This window comes from Liolophura sinensis, chromosome 8 (assembly GCF_032854445.1).
Source record: "Liolophura sinensis isolate JHLJ2023 chromosome 8, CUHK_Ljap_v2, whole genome shotgun sequence".
In the NCBI taxonomy this organism is placed as follows: Eukaryota; Metazoa; Mollusca; class Polyplacophora; order Chitonida; family Chitonidae; genus Liolophura; species Liolophura sinensis.
The window spans coordinates 45,033,703-45,058,378 of record NC_088302.1 but is presented as its reverse complement, the minus strand read 5'-3'; the positions used below and the strand labels follow the sequence as shown (position 1 = coordinate 45,058,378).

The 24,676-nt window shown below is 39.6% G+C and overlaps 1 protein-coding gene across 1 annotated transcript; it reads right to left on the bottom strand.

Annotated features, from left to right (window-relative positions):
• Window positions 1–770: 770 nt before the first annotated feature.
• LOC135473062 (serine/threonine-protein kinase DCLK1-like) lies at window positions 771–24,676 on the bottom strand. Its single transcript, XM_064752857.1, has 15 exons — window positions 24,382–24,676; window positions 9,811–9,907; window positions 8,278–8,403; window positions 7,483–7,556; window positions 7,166–7,202; window positions 6,738–6,834; window positions 5,876–5,933; window positions 5,511–5,630; window positions 5,007–5,153; window positions 4,641–4,774; window positions 3,857–3,934; window positions 3,227–3,323; window positions 2,862–2,942; window positions 2,219–2,332; window positions 771–1,686 (listed from the first exon to the last, which is right to left on the bottom strand). The coding sequence occupies exons 1-15, from the start codon at window positions 24,619–24,621 to the stop codon at window positions 1,579–1,581; spliced, it is 1,608 nt and encodes a 535-aa protein (XP_064608927.1). The 5' UTR covers window positions 24,622–24,676; the 3' UTR covers window positions 771–1,578.

The following is a 24,676-nucleotide window of genomic DNA, read 5'->3' as shown; positions in this document are numbered from 1 at the left end:
TATGACCTGATGATCTTGTCATTGTCACCATGTCACCTGTAAGTAATTGTAATTCCCTGATCTTTGCTGATGTAAGAAAGACGATTATGAGACACCTGAGATGAACACCTGACCAGGTGTAATAACCAGTCTGAGACTTAAGTCTAAATAATCTGGGGACACCTTTCATGTTGGGCAAAATATCTGCCATTACATATCTGTTCACTTCATGTATTTGACCTAAATAGAGGAGGGTTACATGCAGCTATTATTGTCAAAAGGCCCCGGCATATAAACCAAAAGTCTTTATGGTGGGTAATAATCGGCCTGTACCATGTAAAAATTCTTTGGAACTGACATCACTAAAGATTCAATATCAATGTTTTGGTATCAGTGTGGTCACCCTACGTAACAATAAATACTGTATGATTACCTTTGTAAATTTGACACCAAAGGATGTACATTTTAAAGCAACAGATATCTTTGAAGGTTCACATTTGTAGTACATAATACCTAGAAATCATAATGGACACCACATAAAGATCGTCCAATGTAATGGATACCACCAAATTGAAGAGGGGTCACACAGTGTAATGGGCTCCTCATAAAGATCATCCAATGTAATGGATACCACCAAATTGAAGAGGGGTCACACAGTGTAATGGGCTCCTCATAAAGATCATCCAATGTAATGGATACCACCAAATTGAAGAGGGGTCACAGTGTAATGGGCTCCTCATAAAGATCATCCAATGTAATGGATACCACCAAATTGAAGAGGGGCCACACAGTGTAATGGGCTCCTCATAAAGATCATCCAATGTAATGGATACCACTAAATTCAAGTGGGATCATCCAATGTCATGGTCACCACATAAAGATCATCCAATGTAATGGATACCACCAAGCTGAATTGGCATCATCCAAATTATGAACACCACATAAAGATCATCCATTGTAATGGATACCACCAAATTTGAAGAGGGATCACACAATGTAATGGGCACCACATAAGAGACACCACCAACATGAAGCAAGATCATCCAATATAATGAACAGCACATGAAAACCAACCAATGTAATGTACACTAACAAACTGTGGTGGGATCGTTTATTGTAATGGGCACCTTATAAAGATAACCCAGTGTAAAACACCACCAAAATGAAAGGGGAAAATCCACTGTTATGGACAACATGAAAATCACCCAATGTTATAGACACCACCAAACTGTTGCTGAATTGTCCAATGTAATGGACACCCCTTGAAGATCATCCAATCCAATGAACACCATCACAATGGAGGGGAACCATCCAATATACACCCCTGACTGACCACTTAGTACACATGTAGTAAATGACACCATTTGAACATCACCCTGTGAAATTATGAACACTAATAGAGGATCAATTTGATCAAATGATGAAACCATATGCATAAAGTGTTGATAAATATTCAAGATTACAATACAACTGCTGCAGCAAACAGCACTCTGGTTTTGTACAAAATCACTTCTGGAAAATCGTCCCGCTGAAGTTCTTTCATGAAATACATACAGAATAACTACACAGTAAATAAACTGCACATGGAAAGACGGGAGCTCAGAAGACTTCATCCCCTGTAGAGCTGCCGTTTTCATGGGGTTGCAGAGTGAACTGAGCTCCTTTACGACCTTGGAAATATCGAGAACCTTTGTCCAAAGCTGTTGACTGCAAAAAAAAAAAAAATTAATTACTTAAAAATTTACGTCAGATAAGTGATAAGCTTCTTGTGAAATTCTCTGTCTTGAACTGGTCACCGGGTAACTTTTCCAGTCTAATGCTTCTTTAGATATTATATCAAACTAACTCATTCTAGTTTGGATGTAATGTACCACATGTATTTGGCATGAGATTTACAAGAACTTGTATGTTAGAATTTCAGGTTGGTACAAAAAAAAACCCTGATATATTGCTGTGTTACAATCAATGCAACCTGTCAAATGCCCCACAACATGGCTTGATGTCATTTCATTGATGTCAAATGTTCCCTTCTGTCTCATCATGATGATTAAAAACTGCTTGATGTTATACATTGTAATGTTGCTGACGTTGCAGACATAGGCTACAATGACTCAAGGCCCTACATCACTCTGAGGGAGTAAAACATGTGATACCTCCCCATTTTTGAGGTAATAGGGAGGTGCTTCACATTAGCACCACACCATGGGATTAAAAACTATGCCACCATTCCATTACTCACTGCGATGAGGGCAATGCCTGCTGCATGGGATGTAGATTTGGGTTTCCTGACAAAGTGAGATCGGAGTTCTTTGCTGATTCCAGTGTGAATGTCTTCATCTTTAGCTGTGTCATCCTGCAAACAAAGACACAAAAAGCTTTTCATCACCAATTTGACGTTTCAATGAAAATTTCACCACAACATTTGAATGAACTGTTTTTATATTTTATATTATTTTTTTGAGGAGAATCTGTAATTAATAATATCTCATTTGCTTGGCATTAATCATCTTTATAGGTGAAGGAATAAGGTTTCCTGAGAAAACCACAGACTTTTGCAAGGTTCCAGCATGGCAACCCTCCTGACTTAAAACTCAAACCAGTTGAAGCTGGATTAGAGCACACAACCAAGAGCCGATTAACCAAAGCAAGAGCAATGCTTGAGCCAGTATGTCCACTGAGCTGTTATATTATCTAAATTTCCAACATATTTACTGTATCTACTATAAACTTTTTGTACTAGGCTTAAAAATTGTTTACTTCAAACAACAAATACAAAGAATGAAAGTTTGTTAATATTCTACAAGTTACATATATTGTGACCTCTATATCTGTTAAAGCTAAATAGAACATGTAAAATGACAAAGGGCACAGTGACAACGTACCGAGACCCACGGGTGCTGTAAAACCTCTGATGCAGAAAATCGCTGTTCTGGGTCAACTTCCAACATGGAAGCAATGAGGTCCTGAAAGACATTAAACAATTTAATAACATAATCAAGAAAAACTCTGGACATTATAACAAACTTCCATTTTTGCAATAATGCATTTTTACACCAAACTGAACTAACTGTGACTATAATAAACATAAGATTATGCATTTTTCTAATTTTCTTAATGAAATACTCTGTGAATTTGTTATAAAACTTGAAAACATAAATAAAACGGAGGACTAAAAACCTTTCATGTTGATGTACCTGTATCCATAACAACAGGAAAACCCTTTCCTATAAGAAAGAGAAATGTGTACCTTTGCTGAGTTGGATACATCATCCCAAAAAGGGGAGGTGAACTCAAAATTTCCTTTCATGATATGATCAAACAGCTCTTCATGGCCATCTGATTGGCTGAAATAAAACACAATCATGTATTTTAAAAAAATACCCCAACAGCCTCACTTGACCTCCTAATCTAGAAAACCAGGAAATTTCCGGTTTGAATAAAATTTGTTATGTGACCACACAAAGCACACTTCTCAAAATTTATTTTAAAAAATGACTACATTTTTCCATGTTCAATACATATAAAACAAACATACATGTAGAGGCTAACTTCAACCCAAACCATTACCACCGTAATTGATGACAAGCTAAATGTAAAAGTGCAACTTGACAGTGACTTCTATGAACACCACCCTTCTACCAGTATCATAATATAACAACTTACTTTACACTGGCTAGTTCAACATGAGCTGATACAGGTGACTGATGAGTTGTATATTCTTCTCTACATCTTACAGTAAGCTTCTTTCACTTAACTGAACCCGTGTTAGCAATGTCCACTGATTATCAGCAGTGAGAATTTGTTTGAAGGTAGAGGAAAGCATAACAGTGTCAAAACCAACCAAATGCCAAAACTGAGCATGTGTGAAGAAACGTACCTGACAAAGGGAGGGAACCCACACAGAAGTATGTAGGTGATTATACCAGCAGCCCACACATCAATCTTAAGGCCATATCTAGAAATTGTAAGGCACAAAATGGAAGACAAATAATATGGTGTGTATATGTATTTTGGGAAATAACACTCTGGTATTTGGGAAATACATCTGCAGCTGCTATTGGTGTGCAAATTAGATGTATTCAAAATAACATGATATTGACCTGCCAGGCACTCCAGGGTGAAGATGCTGGCATTTCAAGCTCTATTATGTGGTCAAACTAAAAATGCCAGCCAGCTCTGACGCTATAGATTCTCTTCTTTATCTTAATGTGGAATAAAATCAATGATACCCAGACAATTTCAATCCTGTCTTCAGCTAGGTATCATTGATTTTCTATGCACAATGACAGCTGCCAACTTTTTGCTTCCAAAGAAAAAAATTTTTTTTTTTTTAAATTTTTCCCTTTATCCTTTAAGCTGCTTTACAGGTATTGTGTAGGCATACAGGTAGCCCAAAGAAGAGCAAAAAGCAACCCCTATTAATCTTCTCCAAAGCTTCATCAGATTCATCACAACTGTATAGAGAACTGTGAATGGAATATTCAGAAGATTTCATACAATATAAATGTAATGGTTTCTGAAAGCTCGTGGATTCCTAGAATATAAAATTAAAATTCATTAAAATTAATATTTTCACAGCCAACCGATCAGCTTTCACATCATCTGTTAAGAAACTCAACCCAGTCATATTCGTCAACTAATAAGAAGTCTTCTATTCTTACCCTGTCTCCTCTAGGATTTCTGGGGCCACATAGGTGGGCGTCCCACACACGGTAAACAGCACCTGATTGGCTACTGTAGCCAGACCAAAGTCCCCCAGTTTAAGAGACTTGCTGCCATCAATGTGCTCACACACCTGCAAATGCAAGTATCATTGTCATAGGTGTTACTGAGATTAGTTTATTCATCAAAGTTCACTTGTTTGCAGATTATATACGATGTAAATTTCATTGGTTTCTAATTTGTCTGACATTCCACCGGAACAGTAATCAGTTGACCAGTTTTGCCATATCCCAGGATGCATATATGAATTACTCTGTATGTTAATTTATATATGTCTGAAATAGAAGCTAGTGTAAGCAACTTACAAGCAAGTTTTCTGGTTTGACGTCGCGGTGGACAATGTTGAGGGAATGGAGGTAGCGGAGTGCGCTAGCCAGGTTGTAGATCATCCCACTCGCATCGCGTTCTGTGTATTTTGTGGCTGAGGCTATAGCATCAAACAAGTCTCCTCCCTGTCAAGTCAGAATCCATGATGTCATGATTATGTCATGTCTCTGACAAAATTCTGACACAACTAAATGATAATGAACAACGCAAGTTATGCATCAATACATGATCAATGTGGTACTTAGTATAAACAAATTAAACATTCACATCTGACATTTTATTACAAGAAGAATGCATTTTTAAACTAACCAAAAGTTCACTCAGTAAGGCATAGTTAACACATATTCGTTCTGTGCACACTCCAAGAAGACAACAACTGTTAGAGACATGCAAATCAAATCAACCACTTTGCTGAAAATTAGCAAAAAAAAAAGGAAAAGACAAAAAATGGAATTCTCCAATGTCTAATTAAGGCCACTGACCCTGACAAATTCCATGACAAGGTAGAGCTCATCTACACCGTCCAACTCCTCCACCAGTAAGATAATATTTGGGTGCTTCACACGACGCAGGATTGAAACCTCATTTTCTATCATTTGTTCCTGAAAACACCATCATCATATTACATCTGAACATTGTGAACATCAGAAATGTTATTATATGCACATGGCAAACATTCATAAAACACTGTGTAGTTTTACTCCCGTTTGGATAAAAGTTTGAATTATTTATATACTGTGCTACGCGTGTATAACTACCAATGATGGTGAAAGTAAATAATGTAATGATTATCAACCATGTGATCAATGAATAAACAAATCTTATCATGGCCAATTAATTAACTTACCTTTCCTTTGCATTTGGTCTTATCTATGATTTTCAGGGCATAAGGTTGTTTGGTCAATCTGAAAACAAAACAACAAACATCAAAACCAACTCAAAACCACAAAAGATCAAGTTTACTTTTGTTCACACAAAACCCAGTTCACTCGCTAGTGTTCACAAAAAAAACCTACTTCACCTGAGCTCCTACAAAAACCAGTTCACTTGTGCTCAAGCATAATTTACTTCTATGCTCACATAAAACCCACTTCACTTGTACTCTCACAAAACCCAGTTTACTTGTGCTCACACAAAACCCAGTTTAGTTGTGCTCATATAAAACCCAGTTAACTTGTGCTCACACAAAACCCAACTTACTTGTGCTCACACAAAACCCAGCTCACTTGTGCTCATACAAACCCAGTTCACTGTGCTCACACAAATCCCAGTTAACTGGTGTTCACACAAAACCCTGCTAACCTAGTTCACTTATGTTCACACAAAAAACAGTTCATTTGGGCTCTCAAAAAACCCACTTCACTTGTGCTCACACAAAATCCAGTTCTCCTGTACACACAAAAAGTAGCTCAATAGTGCTCACACAAAATGCAGTTTGCTTGTGCTCACACACAACCTAGTTCACATATATTCACACAAAATCCACTTAACTTCTGGTCACACAAAACCCAGTTCACTTGTGCTCACAAAAAATGATTGAACTTGTGCCCACATAAGACCCATCTCACTTTTGCTTACACAAAACCCAGTTCAATTGTGCTCACACAAAACCAAGATTATAAACGTTACTGTGACAAATATCAAAGACACTGTGAGACAAGTACGAGATCATAAATTTTTTAGATGTATAAAGTCTATTTACAATATACCTGTCAACACACTCCTTCACAATGGCAAAATTTCCTTCACCAATAATTTTTCCCACCTCATATTTATTCATCAGGTTTGGAGAGGAACCATTAGTGACTGAAATAGACACAACACCATATGCAAAATACAGCTCATAACAAAATATGTTATTCATTCCAATTCCAAAGTTTAAAACATAACATTGGAATACTCAAGTGTGGAAATTCTACAATCCTACAAGCCATTTATATTCTCTTTTTGATACAATATGTATTTGTTAACTAAAAGATAAATTCTACTAAGGTGAATTCAATACATGTCAAATATTTCTCTTTAAATATTAGGGTAAAAAAAATCAGTGCAGCTTCACTGTTCAAAGCTGAATATTTTACAGTTTGCCGTATAAATTAAAACATAATTGAAGTTGCCTAAAAGTGGTTAAACACACCTTTAGAAGTATGTCCATTGGTTTGACGAGGTCTTATCTGCAACCCAAAAAGTCATATTATTTGTATAGCTGTACACCTTCTGACTTGTCATTTAAGAGAAATGCATTTGTATGATTATAACACATCCACATGTATAAAAAAGAAAAGAAAAGCGAAACTCATTCTTGAAATGTTATCATTCTATTACCATGAACAGTATGGAGTAGACAGTTCTCATGTCACACACTATGTTTCAATTAGCCAAAGGACTGATATGTAAGTTCTTCAAAAAATAAACCTGTAATTATCAAAGGGTGATTGATGATAAAGGACTTACAGGTGTCGGGGAGGAGGATCCCGGCTTAGATCGCCTGACCTTTGGGGACAGAGGTGTCTTTGGAGAGATGGGGCCTGTAGCAAAGAAAGATGACAATATAGGAGACACAATGAAAAATCTGTTTATGACAAGGTGTCCTTTATGGGGTTTGAACCACTGATCCTCAGGTCTGTATAACTTGCAATGTCTACCACGACTCGATAGTGAAAGGTAACCCATCAGTACTGAGTCTTCATTTATATATTTATTTGATTGGTGTTTTACGCCATATTCAAGAATATTTCACTTATACGACAGTGGCCAGCATTATGGTGGGAGGAAACCGGGCAGAGCCTGGTGAAAACCCACGACCATCCGCAGGTTGCTGAAAGATCTTCCAGTGTACGGCTGGAGAGGAATCCAGCATAAGCTGGACTGAGAAGTCCTTAATAACAATGACTAGTGATAATCCAGAAATTCAATATACACCACAGAAAGTAGATTTCCCCCTAAATCTAATTGTCAATTTCATTATCAGCCTTTGACTGGAACAGATTTGGTTTATAGAAGTAAAAAAATGTTAGTTGGTGTATACTTTTGTCAGTGCTAGACAACAGTTAATAGCCTTGAGTACCACCCTTCTCCCCACCCCACCCGTTTCATTCTCTGATATCACAATTCCCTCCTCCAACTCTCTAAATCAGGACCTGGTTGGCAAACACAGATGTGTGCAATCAATAGTGTTTAGCTGATTACGCTCAGTCAGAGCGGATTATGTAAGAGCCTGAGGTTAGAGATGTGGCTGAGCATACGAACCATCGCCATAGAGGCTGCGTGATGACGAAGAAAGGACACGGCGCGGGGATTTGGGCGACCTGAGCGTGACACGCTCTCGAGGGCGAGCATTTCCAGAGCGGCAGTAAGCACTCACAAACTTCACTTCTGTTGGATGGGACAAAATGCAAAGCAAACATAAAATGCAACTTAATATTAATATGAAAAAACAAAACCTTTTGTGAGAATGGAGAGGCCAGACTGTCTATTACAACGAGTTAGTCACAACATCATTCACAATGATTTCATTGTCTTTTGTAATATTTTCGTAACTACCCTAATTTCACAACCTTTTCGCATATGAAAGAGCAACTTTCTGTCCATTTTATGCACATTTGTAATTTCATTTTGAAAACAAATTGGTTGGATTGGCCAGCTTCAGAGCTTCACAAAAAGTGAACAAAGAAAAACACATTAAGAATATGCTTGAATAAACATCTTACAAACATGTAAAAAGGTTGAAGAATTACAGTGATAAGGTTTGTGGATTGCAGGATGTCCAACCAAATTTCCACAAGGGCATCTAGTAACCTGGTGTAATACAGATTCACCTGTCTTCAACCTACATGAGCTGTTGCTAGTGACAACATCCAGCCAAATTTGTCGTCAAGTGCAGAAAGAAAGCAGAATTACAGTACATGTTTGCTGCAGCAATATCAGACAGATTTCTCATTTATGTTCTATGCATTTTCTCCATTACCATAGCAACCCAGGAAAACAACTGTCTGGCTGTCAAAGGGGCACAGGATAATTTCCTGGTGAGCGATTGGCTGAGAAAGCTAATAAGCAGACTGAGATCACCTCTGGGATAATGACAAGATGACAGGTAGACAGAAAATGCAGAACAGTGAGGGTCATGATTAATGACAGTTCTTGACAAACGGTCACACAGAGTGGCTATGAGTCTTGAGAAATCACAATTAGTGGACCACAATAGAAATCTCTTAGCCTGGCACTACCACTGCACCAGAAAGGTCTGTATAACATTAAAGCTATTGGGGATATACAATCAGTATGTATGTGTGTGTGTATGTATGTATGTATTTTTGTATGTATGTATGTATGTATGTGTGTGTGTATGTATGTACGTATGTATGTATGTATGTATGTGTGTGTGTGTGTATGTATGTATGTATGTATGTATGTATGTGTGTGTGTCTGTATGTACCCTAATTCTTCAACCTTATTTTGAAAATTCTGAGAGAACTAATGATAATTTGCACAATTTTATGAGCCTTGCATCTTTAATGACACAAATAAATTATTTTTATCGCCATTTTCATAACAAAAGTACCTATAAATGCCACTGAAAAAAGTGTTTTAGTGGTTGAAAAGGTTGAAGATTTACAGTATGTTTGGGGCTGTACAGATATACAATCAGTGAACCATGCCTAGTATGTTCAGAACACTTCAAATACACACATAAATTATCACTGAGATACCCATCACCCAAAGGGCGAACAACTGGCATAAATGTATAGCAGCTATCTTTTTCACATTACAATTCAACCTTACCATTCTCATCAAGATCAAAATCATCCACAGAGTATTTCTCATGTCCATAGGCCACAAATATGGTCTCATCTCCAAAAAAATCCACCAGGGATGACACCTGTGGAAAGATTCATCAGAAATTAAAAATCTGGGAAAAGCAAATACATATATCACCTATTGATACAATGTGTACACAGAGTACCAAGTAGTTTAGGTTAACTGTAAGGTTCTACAATGTAACACTATGTTGTTTCATTAATAATAATTACTGGTTGATAACCAATGAATAATTCATTGTATCATTGACAAGAATATCAAGAACAAAGAGATTTCATGAAAATGATCTGTTTCAAGCTGACAGAGCTCCTGAGTATCATATGTGTAATACATGTACAAGATCACAGACCACTTCTTATAATTGCAGGTCTTGGAATAGCCATTGGCTACTTTTTTTCTACCATAATAATGCCTAAACATTAGGAACTGGTGTTTCATTACTGGGACCTGGTTATGCTACTGGCTACACACTCTGGTTATGCTACTTGTTACAAAATCTGGTTGTGCTACTGACTACAGGCCATGAATGTGGTAATGGTTAGATTGGTTGTGTCACTGGTTTCAGAGTCAATCTGGTTGTGCTACTGGCTACAGGCCCTCGATGTGGTAATAGTTACAGACTGGTTGTGCTACTGATATCAGAGTCAATCTGGTTGTGCTACTGGCTACAGGCACTCGATGTGGTAATAGTTACAGACTGGTTGTGCTACTGATATCAGAGTCAATCTGGTTGTGCTACTGGCTACAGGCCCTCGATGTGGTAATAGTTACAGACTGGTTGTGCTACTGATATCAGAGTCAATCTGGTTGTGCTTCTGGTTTCAGAGTCAATCTGGATGTGCTACTGGTATCAGAGTCAATCTGGTTGTGCTACTGGCTACAGGCCCTGGATGTGGTAATAGTTACAGACTGGTTGTGCTACTGGTATCAGAGTCAATCTGGTTGTGCTTCTGGTTTCAGAGTCAATCTGGATGTGCTACTGGTTTCAGGGTCAATCTGGATGTGCTACTTGGTACAAAACCTGGTTGTGATATTAGTCTGACTGGTAGTGCTACTGGTTTCAGAGTCAATCTGGTTGCGCTACTGGTTTCAGAGTCAATCTGGTTGCGCTACTGGTTTCAGAGTCAGTCTGGTTGTGCTACTGGTTTCAGAGTCAATCTGGTTGTGCTATTGGTTTCAGAGTCAGTCTGGTTGTGCTACTGGTTTCAGAGTCAGTCTGGTTGTGCTACTGGTTACAGGCTCTGGATGTGGTAATAGGTAGACTGGTTGTGCTACTGGTTTCAGAGTACATTGCTGTGTTACTGGCTTCAGAGTCATTAATCTGGTGCTAATACTTTGACTCTGGTGGTGCTATTGGTTTCAGAGTCAGTCTGGTTGTGCTACTGGTTTCAGAGTCAGTCTGGTTGTGCTACTGGTTTCAGAATCAGTCTGGTTGTGCTACTGGTTACAGGCTCTGGATGTGGTAATAGGTAGACTGGTTGTGCTACTGGTTTCAGAGTACATTGCTATGTTACTGGCTTCAGAGTCATTAATCTGGTGCTAATACTTTGACTCTGGTGGTGCTATTGGTTAAAAACAATCATGGTGGCGCTTCTGGTTACAGGCCATGTTTGTCCTAAAGGCTACTGTACTATACTGTGCTACTGGTTACAGACTCCTGCTGTACTCCTAACTGTGGTACCGGTACTCATTCACTAGATGCATGGAACATTAAAACCGACACCTATTACAGAACATTGTTGAGCTGCTAGTTACTGATCATATATATAACTGAGCTACTGCTTGAAGAACATGTTAGCGCTACTGATTACAAAACATGAACGTGCTATTGGTTTCTACAATTGTGTATTGGAGTGGTCATAGAAAATATCTGTGCTACTCATTTACTTGCATGCTACAATTTTAAGACTTTGGTTGTGCTACTAGGTTACTCTTGGTTCCATGTTGAGCAACTGATTTAACATTGACCATTGCTATTCCACCATGGCTGTGCTACTGGCTACAGAGCCTGATTGAGCTCCTACAATCCTCTAGTTAAGAGCATGCATGATTAGGTAACTAGTTACAGAGAAATAAAGCTACTGGTTACAAATCATGTCTGTGCTGCATTGTTATAAAGGGAACTATATAACTATAGTTCCTGGGTAGAATTCTAATTGCAGCTGCATGGGTGGAGCACTGACAACAGATCACATGTGATGTAATATTACTTACAGATTCTGCCTTACAGATTCTACTTACAGATATTCAGGTCCATGCACAATATCATGTGTCAGGTTCATGTGTAAATGAGTGCTTGTGGAGTAACTACCCTGTGATTCTGACAATGCATGTACTATCTATAGTGCCTGTGTTTTTTTTTTTTTTGTAGGCCTATAGATTCACAATTTGTGCTGCCGGAAATTGGGAGATACTCTTTGGCAAATAAAGATGCTAATCTGTAAGTGAAGGGTTTCACAACTGGAATTTGGTTACATCCAAACCAACAACACTGAGCCCATAGAGGTGTGTTTTTCCTGAGGATGATTCCCCATAAGTACGTATGCTGACTGTCCTCTTGTACAGTTCACATATCTTCCTCTTGCAGATTTGGGAGGGTTTACACAAGGGTCAATATGGGAAAATATCCACATGGTGTAGTGCCAACGCAGCAGCATCTAGACGAGGAATAAATATGGACAACTGATCAATACTGCTGGGGGTTAGGCAGTTTGTCAGTGAACTGAGAGGCCAGTCTGTTATATCATCCAGGGTTTAGGTAGACTGTGTGAGGGTGAGACACATGACCTGACAGAGACATGGCCAGCAGCCAGCAGAGTTTCCTTGCCATTGAAGGTCTGCCACAGTTGTGCTGTATAAGTCCAGCCACTAGCCAACTGTCCTCACAGAAATCATTGGCCAGAACTGTGGAATGATTAACTATGGACAGACTGCTTAATTGTGAGGCCAACAATAAAATTCAGGAGACTGAGGAATGCTCAGGGATTAGTGGCTACATGGTCTAAGACTTTTAATGACACAGAGCAAAACAGCAGAGCAGAAATGCTGTGACGATTGAGTCTGAAAAGTCAGATAACATGATAAGTCATTCTGAGCAAGAGCCTAAATATATCCCTTACATAAATCTCACCTTTGGCAGTATATTTTAAAAGTGATTATCATTTTTCAGATGACAGTAGCTAAAATTGTCAGAGATAAATACATGTAATGCTAAACTGTTCAATATCAAATTCCTTTTTAAGATCTATATTTACTTTACATACTGATTAGTCTGCCACGAAGATGCATATGTATTGTTGTTTAATTCTTTAATTTACACGTCTACATATTTGCTGGAATAGGATGTTTGTATTCTTTGACAGGTAGCGTGAAATTATATTTTAAACAAGATCAAACTCAAAAAAAGATAACGAAAGAATACAACGCATTATTTAATAATCACCATAGTTTGCTGAAATTGTATTTCTTCTCTGTTTTATTTTTTTCTTCTTCAAATTTTGTCATAACTCAATAACTATTGAGCACACTCTATAGCCCTGTAATAATCTTTAACGGGATCATATTCATTACACTTGTCTGCCGATGGTAAAACCATTATCTCTAGCAGCAGAAATATCAGTCCATCACTACAGCATCATTTTATTCAGTACGATATCTGGCCAGCAGTGAGTCATAAGCAATATCAACCACCGACGAACCACTGAGCACAGTCACAGGGACATTTGTCTGTGGTCTCAACTAACAATTTGCAACATTCTCCTCCGAGCTGATAGCATTTAATCAAGAACGACATGGAGACCCAGTCAAGTGGTTGGAATGTTTGGGACTGACTCCGTATGTTGACTGATTGTGAATTTACCTCCCCAGGGGCCCAAGATTATTGTAAAAATCTGACTCACTATTATAGGGGGAACCATTCAAGGAGCTGCACTTTTCGTTTCAATTACGACATGTTGATAATGCTCTTCAGAGGTAACATTCAAAAACTCTTTAAATTATGACGCCATGCTCATTTTTCAACGTGTAAGGCAATTAGATTGGAAACAAAGAAACTTCAGTTAAATTACTGCCCCTTTTAACCCTCCTCAGCCAGCTGTTCAAATGTCAGAGCCTGATAACAGTTTCCTCATATTTGAAAAAGTATATGAGATGATACAGTTGACGAAAGCAAAAACTAGTGCAATGTTCACTATAATGGTGATGAAACTACTGTGACTTTAGATTCCACCTTTTGCATGATGGAAAAATGCCATACCCAAAATACAAAGTGTCACAAAATAAGCCAGCACAAGCCATAGCATATTTTGAATAAATTCAATGTGTAAGGAAAAACATTCATTTCATCCATATAATAACTGCAGGTGAATTAATTTCAAGGTAAAAATATGCTTTCTATATGATTTCTATAACCTCCAAATTATCAAAAATGTGTTTATAAATTAGATTTGACCAAATTACAGCCAAAAAATAGAATATAGGGCATGTCCAAATTAGAATACTAATAATCTGTAGTCCTAGGTAATTAATACAGGCAAGCTATTAGTACCAAAAGGGTAATAGATGCGGAAATAGGTGTCACAAAAAACCCCTAAAAACGTTAGGTGGTCAATATATTAGTAACTGACAGGGCTTTGGGAATAACAAAACAATACCAAACAGAAGACCATCAAAGGTGGTCAAACTGACTTAACATTGCTAAGGGAACAAATCTATGCAAAGAGAGACATGCAAACTGCACCACTCTTCTATAGTCATGCTATAACGGATGTTTTATAGATCTGGGTGATAAGAAGGGGTGCATCCCTCATCTCTAAAGCCTATGGGAGGATTACATCCTGAAGCTGGAAGCCTCCACAGTGACTAACCAGTGCTAATGGGATTGTAACATGAAACTAAAGCTGATACAGTGTTTAGGTCTTCTTAACTGCTCTGTAAATTATTAACAAGGTAACAGAATGGATAAAAATAGCTCTGAGTAAAACACATCTTACAGTAACGGAAAAACAGTGTGGTTTATACTTAACAAATGCACGCATGCCTACTGAGTGGATTCCTATGGTAAACATCAGCAATCTTCACAGATTTAAGCAAGTGCGTCAATTTTAACTTCCCACTCCAGGAATGTACTACACATTAAATCGTCGATACATATAGCATCTGTAAAGTTTAAATTAGAGAAAAAAGGAATACATGCCCGGTTTTTAAAAACCTATCATGTACCAGTTTTTAAAACATTTACAGCACACTTTTTACATGTGCATGAATTTCACAGAAATGGTATACATTTGTTAAAGAGCACGCCAATACTCTCTAGCTCTGGTCTATCCACTATTGAAATTTTTGCATTTTACTTCATACCTGTTACAGATTCGGGTGTGCAGGAACAATTGGCTTCCATCCAACACAAAGAATCCTAACATGGTTTTTATGTACACAGAAGATCGACACAAACAGTATTTTGTAAACTTTCTTCAATCAGTTTGGGTGTCATAAAAAGAAAGTAGCAAACAAACTACTAAAGAACAAGCATCATTAAAAAATCTGACACAGAAGACCTACAGGTAATCCATGCCATCTTAAGGGCTACTTAACCTGCCTGGGGTGAGGAGTCCATACATCGACCAGGTAGACCCAGGTATTAAACACTAGCTTACCGTCACCATTATATATCACTGATCGGGCTGTGGTGAGGAGGGAATAAAAATATACAGGGTGGAATAAGACAACAAAAAAGTGGAAAGAGAATAAAAAAAGCCACCTTGTTTGTTACTGACCAGGGTGCATTGTGAGTAGTTTCTGTAATGAATCAAATTTATAATGTAACTCTGTTATGTGATAGCACCTGATACTTTGCATCTCCCTTAAACAAAGTTTTTCTAAGAAAACTTATTAATGGAGGGCCCCATGGAAGGGGGGCGGGGTGGTTGGTGGTGGATACAGGCCTTTTTGTGGGGTGTATTGTTAATATTTAGGGGTTATAACAAATAAAGACAACATCGTGGCTGGGCTTGGCATGCGCTGATCAGTCCCAAAGTGGTCAGCACAGGTGTGTGATCAATCAGCTTGTCTCAGATAACTCTCTACCTGATCAGGTCACTAAGAGTTCTGAACACCTTATCCTCGTGAGCCAGTATAAACCCACTCCTCAGCTTAATGATATATAACTACAAGGGCTGACGACGTGATTACTGTAGCTTATGTAATCACATACTGTTTGCCGGTAATGTAAATTACCTAAAAAATTTGCCCATAACAAAGTCACTCATTCCTGATCTTTTTTATTTACCTTGTAAATGCCCTTGCACGTTTGAGAAGGACAACATTTTACTGGAAATTTTTTTTACAAAAAGTAGTATTTTATGACATTTATTTGCCTCCAAAATGCACTTTTTGGGCAAAAATTCAGGTGATTTACAGTGCTAGAGTTGAAATACCGAGCCAGGCCAGGCGTAATGGATGATCTACATTGATTCTAGGGCAATTGTACTTTGCGTTGGTCCAAATTAAGTTACATATATTATCACCTGCCAAGTGTAGGGCCGCCAACACGTTGACTTCTCATCAGTTACCTAATATGTGAAATAAAATACCTGAGCCTTTCTTTAAACGCACAATGGAAGTGGTTGGGTCTTGTCAACCTCGATCAGATCTGTGAAATAATTCTGTCATTATTTTCAAATGTTATTTTGTAAAAAGAAATTTTTTGTTAAAAGATTATATACATAAAGCCAACTGAATACATAAACATTTTACTAAATTGTTTTTGAGATAGATGTGTGGAAGTTTCACACTTTATTGCCTACCAAACTATTAAAACAAAATTAAGAAATTATTACCTTACACATTTTTTTAGCAATACTGTTTTGTTTTTCTCTAGCTGTGACTACAGCATTTTCATTCACTAAGAAGATTTCATGTTTACTACAAATTACAAAATATATATTCCTCTTATCGTGATTATAATTATCATTAAGTAATGGTGCGAATTGTGCCAAGCCATAAAATGCATAGTGATAGAGTGCATAGGAATAATCTCATATATTATTACATTTTTCCTCCCACCATATTATGTTTTCCACATTCGTATAAGTCAAGTACTCTTGAGTACTGCACAAAACTCCAATGAAATAAATAAATATTATTACATTAAATTTGGAAAATGAAACTTATCTTAGGTGCCACACACTAATATAAAATTGATCCGTGAACACCTACACAGTGCCATAAAATATTATCACTGTATAAATGTACATGTAGTATCTCCATCCACTGTTGCATATAAATGATCTTGCAAAGAACAGTTGCAACACAGCAATAATGTGTTGAGGGACAAATGTGAATGTATTGTTCCGTTCACATAATACTAAATACAAAGAACTCTTTGTCATATTGCATCAAGACAAAGCCCATATCCACAATACATGATGAGCATATCACATTACCATGCAGTAATGCATACTGATGTCCCTCTGACCACATGGCCATTCACAGCAGATACATATAATGATGGCCTCTGAACACATATACTGGATGGTCCACTAAGGCCTTTATCCTCTCTGAGTCATATATGAGGGAGTTACAGATGGTCATTTACAGTTCAGGGGATGGCTAATCAGTCAAGAGTGACCAGTTAACAATGATGTCATTATTACAACAAAGGGCACTTTCCAATTATACCTTTGGGGTGAAGAAACAATTGGTTCACTCTGTGGGGACTTAAGGAGCCGACTTAAGTCCCAGATGCAGGGAGATTTTGTTGGTGATGACTGAAAGCAGAGTACTAACTGTTAGGAGCATATGTATGTACTGTAATTCTTCAACGTTTTCGCATTGTTTGCAAAGTGTTTATTCAAGCATATTCTGAAAACATATTTCTGTGTAGACTGATAAAATTACACTTTACGTGAAGACCTGAAACTGGCCAATCCAACCAATGTAGATTTGTCTCATAAAATGTGCATAACTTGCATTTAAAGTTGCTCTGTCATATGCAAAAAGCTTGAGGAATTAAGGTGGTATAGTTAGAGCAGGTGTCTGAGTGATGACCACAAGCAGGTTCTGTGGGTGAGTGAGTGATGATCATTGAGACCTTTAGTCCACCACTGGATGTGTAGTCTGGGTGGTCTGGGTGTGTCAGTGATGACCACAAGCCAGTTTTGTTGGGTGAGTGAGTGATGATCTGTGAGGTCTTGAGTCAACCATTAGGAGTGTAGTCTGGGTGGTCTGGGTGTGTCAGTGATGACCACAAGCCAGTTTTGTTGGGTGAGTAAGTGATGATCTGTGAGGTCTTGAGTCAACCATTAGGAGTGTAGTCTGGGTGGTCTGGGTGTGTCAGTGATGACCACAAGCCAGTTTTGTTGGGTGAGTGAATGATGATCTGTGAGGTCTTGAGTCAACCATTAGGAGTGTAGTATGGGTGGTCTGGGTGTCTCAGTGATGACCACACACCAGTTTTGTTGGGTGAGTGAGTGATGATCTGTGAGGTCTTGAGTCAACCATTAGGAATGTAGTCTGGGTGTGTCAGTGATGACCACAAGCCAGTTTTGTTGGGTGAGTGAGTGATGATCTGTGAGGTCTTGAGTCAACCATTAGGAGTGTAGTCTGGGTGGTCTGGGCGTGTCAGTGATGACCACAAGCCAGTTTTGTTGGGTGAGTGAATGATGATCTGTGAGGTCTTGAGTCAACCATTAGGACCGTAGTTTGGATGGTCTAGGTGTGTCAGTGATGACCACAAGCCAGTTTTGTTGGGTGAGTGAATGATGATCTTTGAGGTCTTGAGTCAACCATTAGGACCGTAGTTTGGATGGTCTAGGTGTGTCAGTGATGACCACAAGCCAGTTTTGTTGGGTGAGTGAGTGATGATCTGTGAGGTCTTGAGTCAACCATTAGGAGTGTAGTATGGGTGGTCTGGGTGTGTCAGTGATGACCACACGCCAGTTTTGTTGGGTTAGTAAGTGATGATCTGTGAGGTCTTGAGTCAACCATTATGACCGTAGTTTGGATTTTCTAGGTGTGTCAGTGATGACCACAAGCCAGTTTTGTTGGGTGAGTGAGTGATGATCTGTGAGGTCTTGAGTCAACCATTAGAAGCGTGGTCTGGGTTTGTCAGCGATGACCACAAGCCAGTTTTGTTGCGTGAGTGAGTGATGATCTGTGAGGTCTTGAGTTAACCATTAGGAGCGTAGTCTGGGTGGTCTGGGTGTGTCAGTGATGACCACACACCAGTTTTGTTGGGTGAGTGAGTGATGATCTGTGAAGTCTTGAGTCAACCATTAGGAGCGTAGCTTGGGTGGTCTGGGTGTGTCAGTGATGACCACAAACCAGTTTTGTTGGGTGAGTGAGTGATGATCTGTGAGGTCTTGAATCAACCATTAGGAGTGTAGTATGGGTGGTCTGGGTGTCTCAGTGATGACCACACACCAGTTTTGTTGGGTGAGTGAGTGATGATCTGTGAGGTCTTGAGTCAACCATTAGGAGTGTAGTCTGGGTGGTCTGGGTGTGTCAGTGATGACCACACACCAGTTTTGTTGGGTTAGTGAGTGATGAACATTGAGGTCTTGAGTCAACCATTAGGAGCGTAGTATGGGTGGTCTGGGTGTGTCAGTGATGACCACACACCAGTTTTGTTGGGTTAGTGAGTGATGAACATTGAGGTCTTGAGTCAACCATTAGGAGTGTAGTATGGGTGGTCTGGGTGTGTCAGTGATGACCACAAGCCAGTTTTGTTGGGTGAGTGAGTGATGATCTGTGAGGTCTTGAGTCAACCATTAGGACCGTAGTTTGGATGGTCTGGGTGTGTCAGTGATGACCACACACCAGTTTTGTTGGGTTAGTGAGTGATGAACATTGAGGTCTTGAGTCAACCATTAGGAGTGTAGTATGGGTGGTCTGGGTGTGTCAGTGATGACCACAAGCCAGTTTTGTTGGGTGAGTGGGTGATGATCTGTGAGGTCTTGAGTCAACCATTAGGAGCGTAGTCTGGGTGTGTCAGTGATGACCACACGCCAGTTTTGTTGGGTTATTGAGTGATGATCTGTGAGGTCTTGAGTCAACCATTGAGAGTGTAGTTTGCATGGTCTGGGTGTGTCAGTGATGACCACACACCAGTTTTGTTGGGTTAGTAAGTGAGGCCTTGAGTCAACCATTGGGAGTGTAGTTTGGGTGGTCTGGGCGTGTCAGTGATGACCACACACCAGTTTTGTTGGGTTAGTGAGTGAGGCCTTGAGTCAACCACTGGGTGTGTAGTCTGGGTGGTTTGGGTGTGTCAGTGATGACCACAAGCCAGTTTTGTTGGGTGAGTGAGTGATGATCTGTGAGGTCTTGAGTCATCCATTAGGAGTGTAGTGGTCTGGGTGTGTCAGTGATGACCACAAGCCAGTTTTGTTGGGTGAGTGAGTGATGATCTGTGAGGTCTTGAGTCAACCATTAGGACCGTAGTTTGGATGGTCTGGGTGTGTCAGTGATGACCACACACCAGTTTTGTTGGGTTAGTGAGTGATGAACATTGAGGTCTTGAGTCAACCATTAGGAGCACAGCTTGGATGGTCTGGGTGTGTCAGTGATGACCACAAGCCAGTTTTGTTGGGTGAGAGAGTGATGATCTGTGAGGTCTTGAGTCAACCACTGGATGTGTGGTCTGGGTGTGTCAGTGATGACCACACACCAGTTTTGTAGGGTGAGTGATTGATGATCTGTGAGGTCTTGAGTCAACCATTAGGAGCGCAGTATGGGCGGTCTGGGTGTGTCAGTGATGACCACACACCAGTTTTGTTGGGTTAGTAAGTGAGGCCTTGAGTCAACCATTGGGAGTGTAGTTTGGGTGGTCTGGGCGTGTCAGTGATGACCACACACCAGCTTTGTTGGGTTAGTGAGTGAGGCCTTGAGTCAACCACTGGGTGTGTAGTCTGGGTGGTCTGGGTGTGTCAGTGATGACCACAAGCCAGTTTTGTTGGGTGAGTGAGTGATGATCTGTGAGGTCTTGAGTCAACCATTAGGACCGTAGTTTGGATGGTCTGGGTGTGTCAGTGATGACCACACACCAGTTTTGTTGGGTGAGTGAGTGATGAACATTGAGGTCTTGAGTCAACCATTAGGAGCGCAGCTTGGATGGTCTGGGTGTGTCAGTGATGACCACAAGCCAGTTTTGTTGGGTGAGAGAGTGATGATCTGTGAGGTCTTGAGTCAACCACTGGATGTGTGGTCTGGGTGTGTCAGTGATGACCACACACCAGTTTTGTAGGGTGAGTGATTGATGATCTGTGAGGTCTTGAGTCAACCATTAGGAGCGCAGTATGGGTGGTCTGGGTGTGTCAGTGATGACCACACACCAGTTTTGTTGGGTTAGTAAGTGAGGCCTTGAGTCAACCATTGGGAGTGTAGTTTGGGTGGTCTGGGCGTGTCAGTGATGACCACACACCAGTTTTGTTGGGTTAGTGAATGAGGCCTTGAGTCAACCACTGGGAGTGTAGTCTGGGTGGTCTGGGTGTGTCAGTGATGCCCACAAGCCAGTTTTGTTGGGTGAGTGAGTGATGATCTGTGAGGTCTTGAGTTAACCATTAGGAGCGTAGTCTGGGTGGTCTGGGTGTGTCAGTGATGACCACACACCAGTTTTGTTGGGTGAGTGAGTGATGATCTGTGAGGTCTTGAGTCAACCATTAGGACCGTAGTTTGGATGGTCTGGGTGTGTCAGTGATGACCACAAGCCAGTTTTGTTGGGTTAGTGAGTGATGAACATTGAGGTCTTGAGTCAACCATTAGGAGTGTAGTATGGGTGGTCTGGGTGTGTCAGTGATGACCACAAGCCAGTTTTGTTGGGTGAGTGAGTGATGATCTGTGAGGTTTTGAGTCAACCATTAGGAGGGTGGTCTGGGTGTGTCAGTGATGACCACAAGCCAATTTTGTTGGGTGAGTGAGTGATGATCTGTGAGGTCTTCAGTCCACGATTGGGAGTGTAATCTGGGTGGTCTGGGTGTGTCAGTGATGACCACACACCAGTTTTGTTGGATTAGTTAGTGATCATCTGTGAAATCTTGAGTCAACCATTATGAGTGTAGTCTGGGTGGATGGGTGTTGGTGATGACCACAAGCCAATTTTGTGGGTGAGTCATTGGTGACCACAGGTTTTGAGACAATCATTTTGGAGTGGTTGGTGTCATGCAAATATTAGAGGTGAACTTTTTTGTTTTTCAATAGGTAGGTGAGCCAGTGGTGAGTCCAGACCATGAGCTAAACAATTTGATTACTGTAGCTAAGATAGGTGTGTCGATAATGAACCCAGTTATTAAAGCCATTTATTTAAGTCAACATTGAGAGTGTAATTCAGGTAGAAGAATTACTGTTAGGGCATCAGACTTGAAAATGTACTCTACAAAATGCACTAAAGTTTAACCCTTGTCTTCATTTGCAGGATCAATCTAGGAAACAAAAAGAGTCAAGGATCAATTTGTATATTCTTATCAACATAATCAAAAAGTTTCTGTTATAAACAGGAAAAAATGGGTCAAAACCAAAACTATACTATAGCGTACATCTACACCAAGAAAAAAAAACTCTGGAAGGTCAAATAAGAAAACAGTTGGGTTTAGAAGTAACTGAAATGTACAAGAAATAACTCAGTGCATATCTAAGGGATGTTTAAGCAGTGTGGAAGTATAATGTAGTGTGCTGTCATTGAGTATTCGGCCACACAGGCTCAGATTTGCCAATATGGACATGTGGGGAGAGTGGACATCCTGTTAACAGGAGTAACCTTTCCCCTTGTGCCTGTCAATACTGCCCACTGGTGACAGCTGCTAATACTGCAGGCTCTGATAGTTTATCTCTTAATTCCATCATCTCTGCCACACTGGACACATGATGTGGAAACCACAAATAAGTGTATTAATAGAGTCTGTACAGAGATGTTCAGCCAAGGGAATCTGTGATGAATGACCACTCTGCTTCCTTAGACAATGACAACTGACTGAGTTAAAACTAGGGTAACTTAGGCACTTCAAACTCATTAAAATGCAGCAATCTGACTCAGTTAAGATAATTATTAACAATACACTTCAACAATGTATTAGATATTCTTTAACCTGCCACGTGTAATAATTCCACAGAGGCTCGAGCTTAACCACTGCCTGACCAATTTCCACAGCAGTACATGTGCCAATCATGTCATATACCCATGATGATTCTGTACATACAATGTTCCCTGAGCAGGTCTGATAACTCCTACACCTATAAGTAGGTGTAGCCAGGAAGAGGCTGCCAATTTTGTGCTTGGTTAACTCCCCAAATTACATATACCTATAATCACAGATTGTTAACTCTTTTGTACACCACAGGGTAAATAATTCATTTCACACAGCCTTTCTGATTATCGAGCTTTCTCTAGAAATATTTGGACGAGGGTTCACACAAGGGCAATAGTCCTATAGTTCAAGTTCATATAAAGTTATTGATTGCACGAGCCTCTTTATTTCGAGGCAAACTTTTGTCTCTAATTATTTGTGAACTTCCAGTCATTTATGCAGCTTTGGGGAATTGCTAAAATGATCCTTAAGGCATAAGATTTTATATCTGTCCGAGGAGAGGCAAATGGGGAAAGCTGAATGGTTACAAGTCTCAGTATGCTCAAAAATTCATCTCTATTCTCAAGAATTGTGCCTAAAGGTCATGAACAAGAGTCCAAATTGCCGTCCTCCCCCACAATGCCATAGCCCCTCACACCCCAACCCTCTCTTGGTTTAATGAAGACCTCTTTATCTCTCTCCCCATCTGTCAACCGGTGCACTCAAAGTGACACCGGTTACCCTTCATTTCACTCAAACCACTTCATTACATACAACTACCGAAAAGATTCAAGCATTTAATTAAAGTTGCCTTTGCGTCACAAGTTCAGCTTGGTAACAAGTGCATCCTCAATTCCAATGCAAAAAAAGATTTGAAAGCTGATCTTAAAAAGCTTAAAAAGTACATTAAAGCAGTAAATGAAGAACTGTAATTACAGTCACTAAAACATCTCCGCTTACTTGAGTATCAATTTAAACTGATATCGCAGAACTTTTAGTTAGATCAGGGTCCTCACCAATGGAAGAAAATATTTTTGATGGACCTGATGTTTTGCAATACTTTCAAGGACATTCAGTTAAGCACACACCTTAAAGAAATTAAACAGTACTGTATTAATTGATAGCCTGATCATCAGTCGAGTACAGTTTGGTACATAATACAATACCGACCTGGCCACTATCACAAAACTTTTTAAATCAGAATTCTCTTAAAGTTTTCTGTAAATGATGTATGTAGGTTATATTGCCATAAGTCAATGAGGAATATTATGAAATATTAATGAACAAAGTGTTGTGTAAGTGTACTTAACACTAATAAATAATATTGGCCCATTTTTCACCCACCCACCCCCCCCCCCCCACCCACCCACCCACCAAACAAAAAATAATTTTCAAGGAATTTCAATGACTTGAACTGAAAACCTCTCAATCAAATTCGAGTATTTTCAATGAATCAATGGGAAGCCTGTACAATACTCACATGTTTGCCATCAATGGTGTAGAGTTTCCTTACTGCCCCAGTGTCCAGCTTGATAGCCTCTGTGATATCCGTCAGCACCTGGTCAAAGCTGTGCGCTGTCTTCTTGTTCAGTAGTATGCGGACTGCTTTCCGTGGCCTGGAGCCATTCCTGACAACCGTGATAAGTTTGGGCCGTATAAAGTCGCGCATATCGTCTATGTAAAAGTCGCCATTACTCTCTCTGGAAATTGGCGATGCCATGCCGTCAGTCTGAGACTCGGAGCCCTTCACGTTGACATTCCAGCACGGCGTGGAA

Excerpts from the sequence above, each read along its gene's own strand:
- LOC135473062 (XM_064752857.1), bottom strand. The coding sequence starts at position 24,621 with ATGGCATCGCCAATTTCCAGAGAGAGTAATGGCGACTTTTACATAGAC. Across the intron at positions 7,557-8,277 it reads ACGCAGCCTCTATGGCGATG|GCCCCATCTCTCCAAAGACA; the intron begins GTTCGTATGCTC and ends TCTTTGCTACAG. Across the intron at positions 2,333-2,861 it reads TACAGCACCCGTGGGTCTCG|GATGACACAGCTAAAGATGA; the intron begins GTACGTTGTCAC and ends CTTTGTTTGCAG.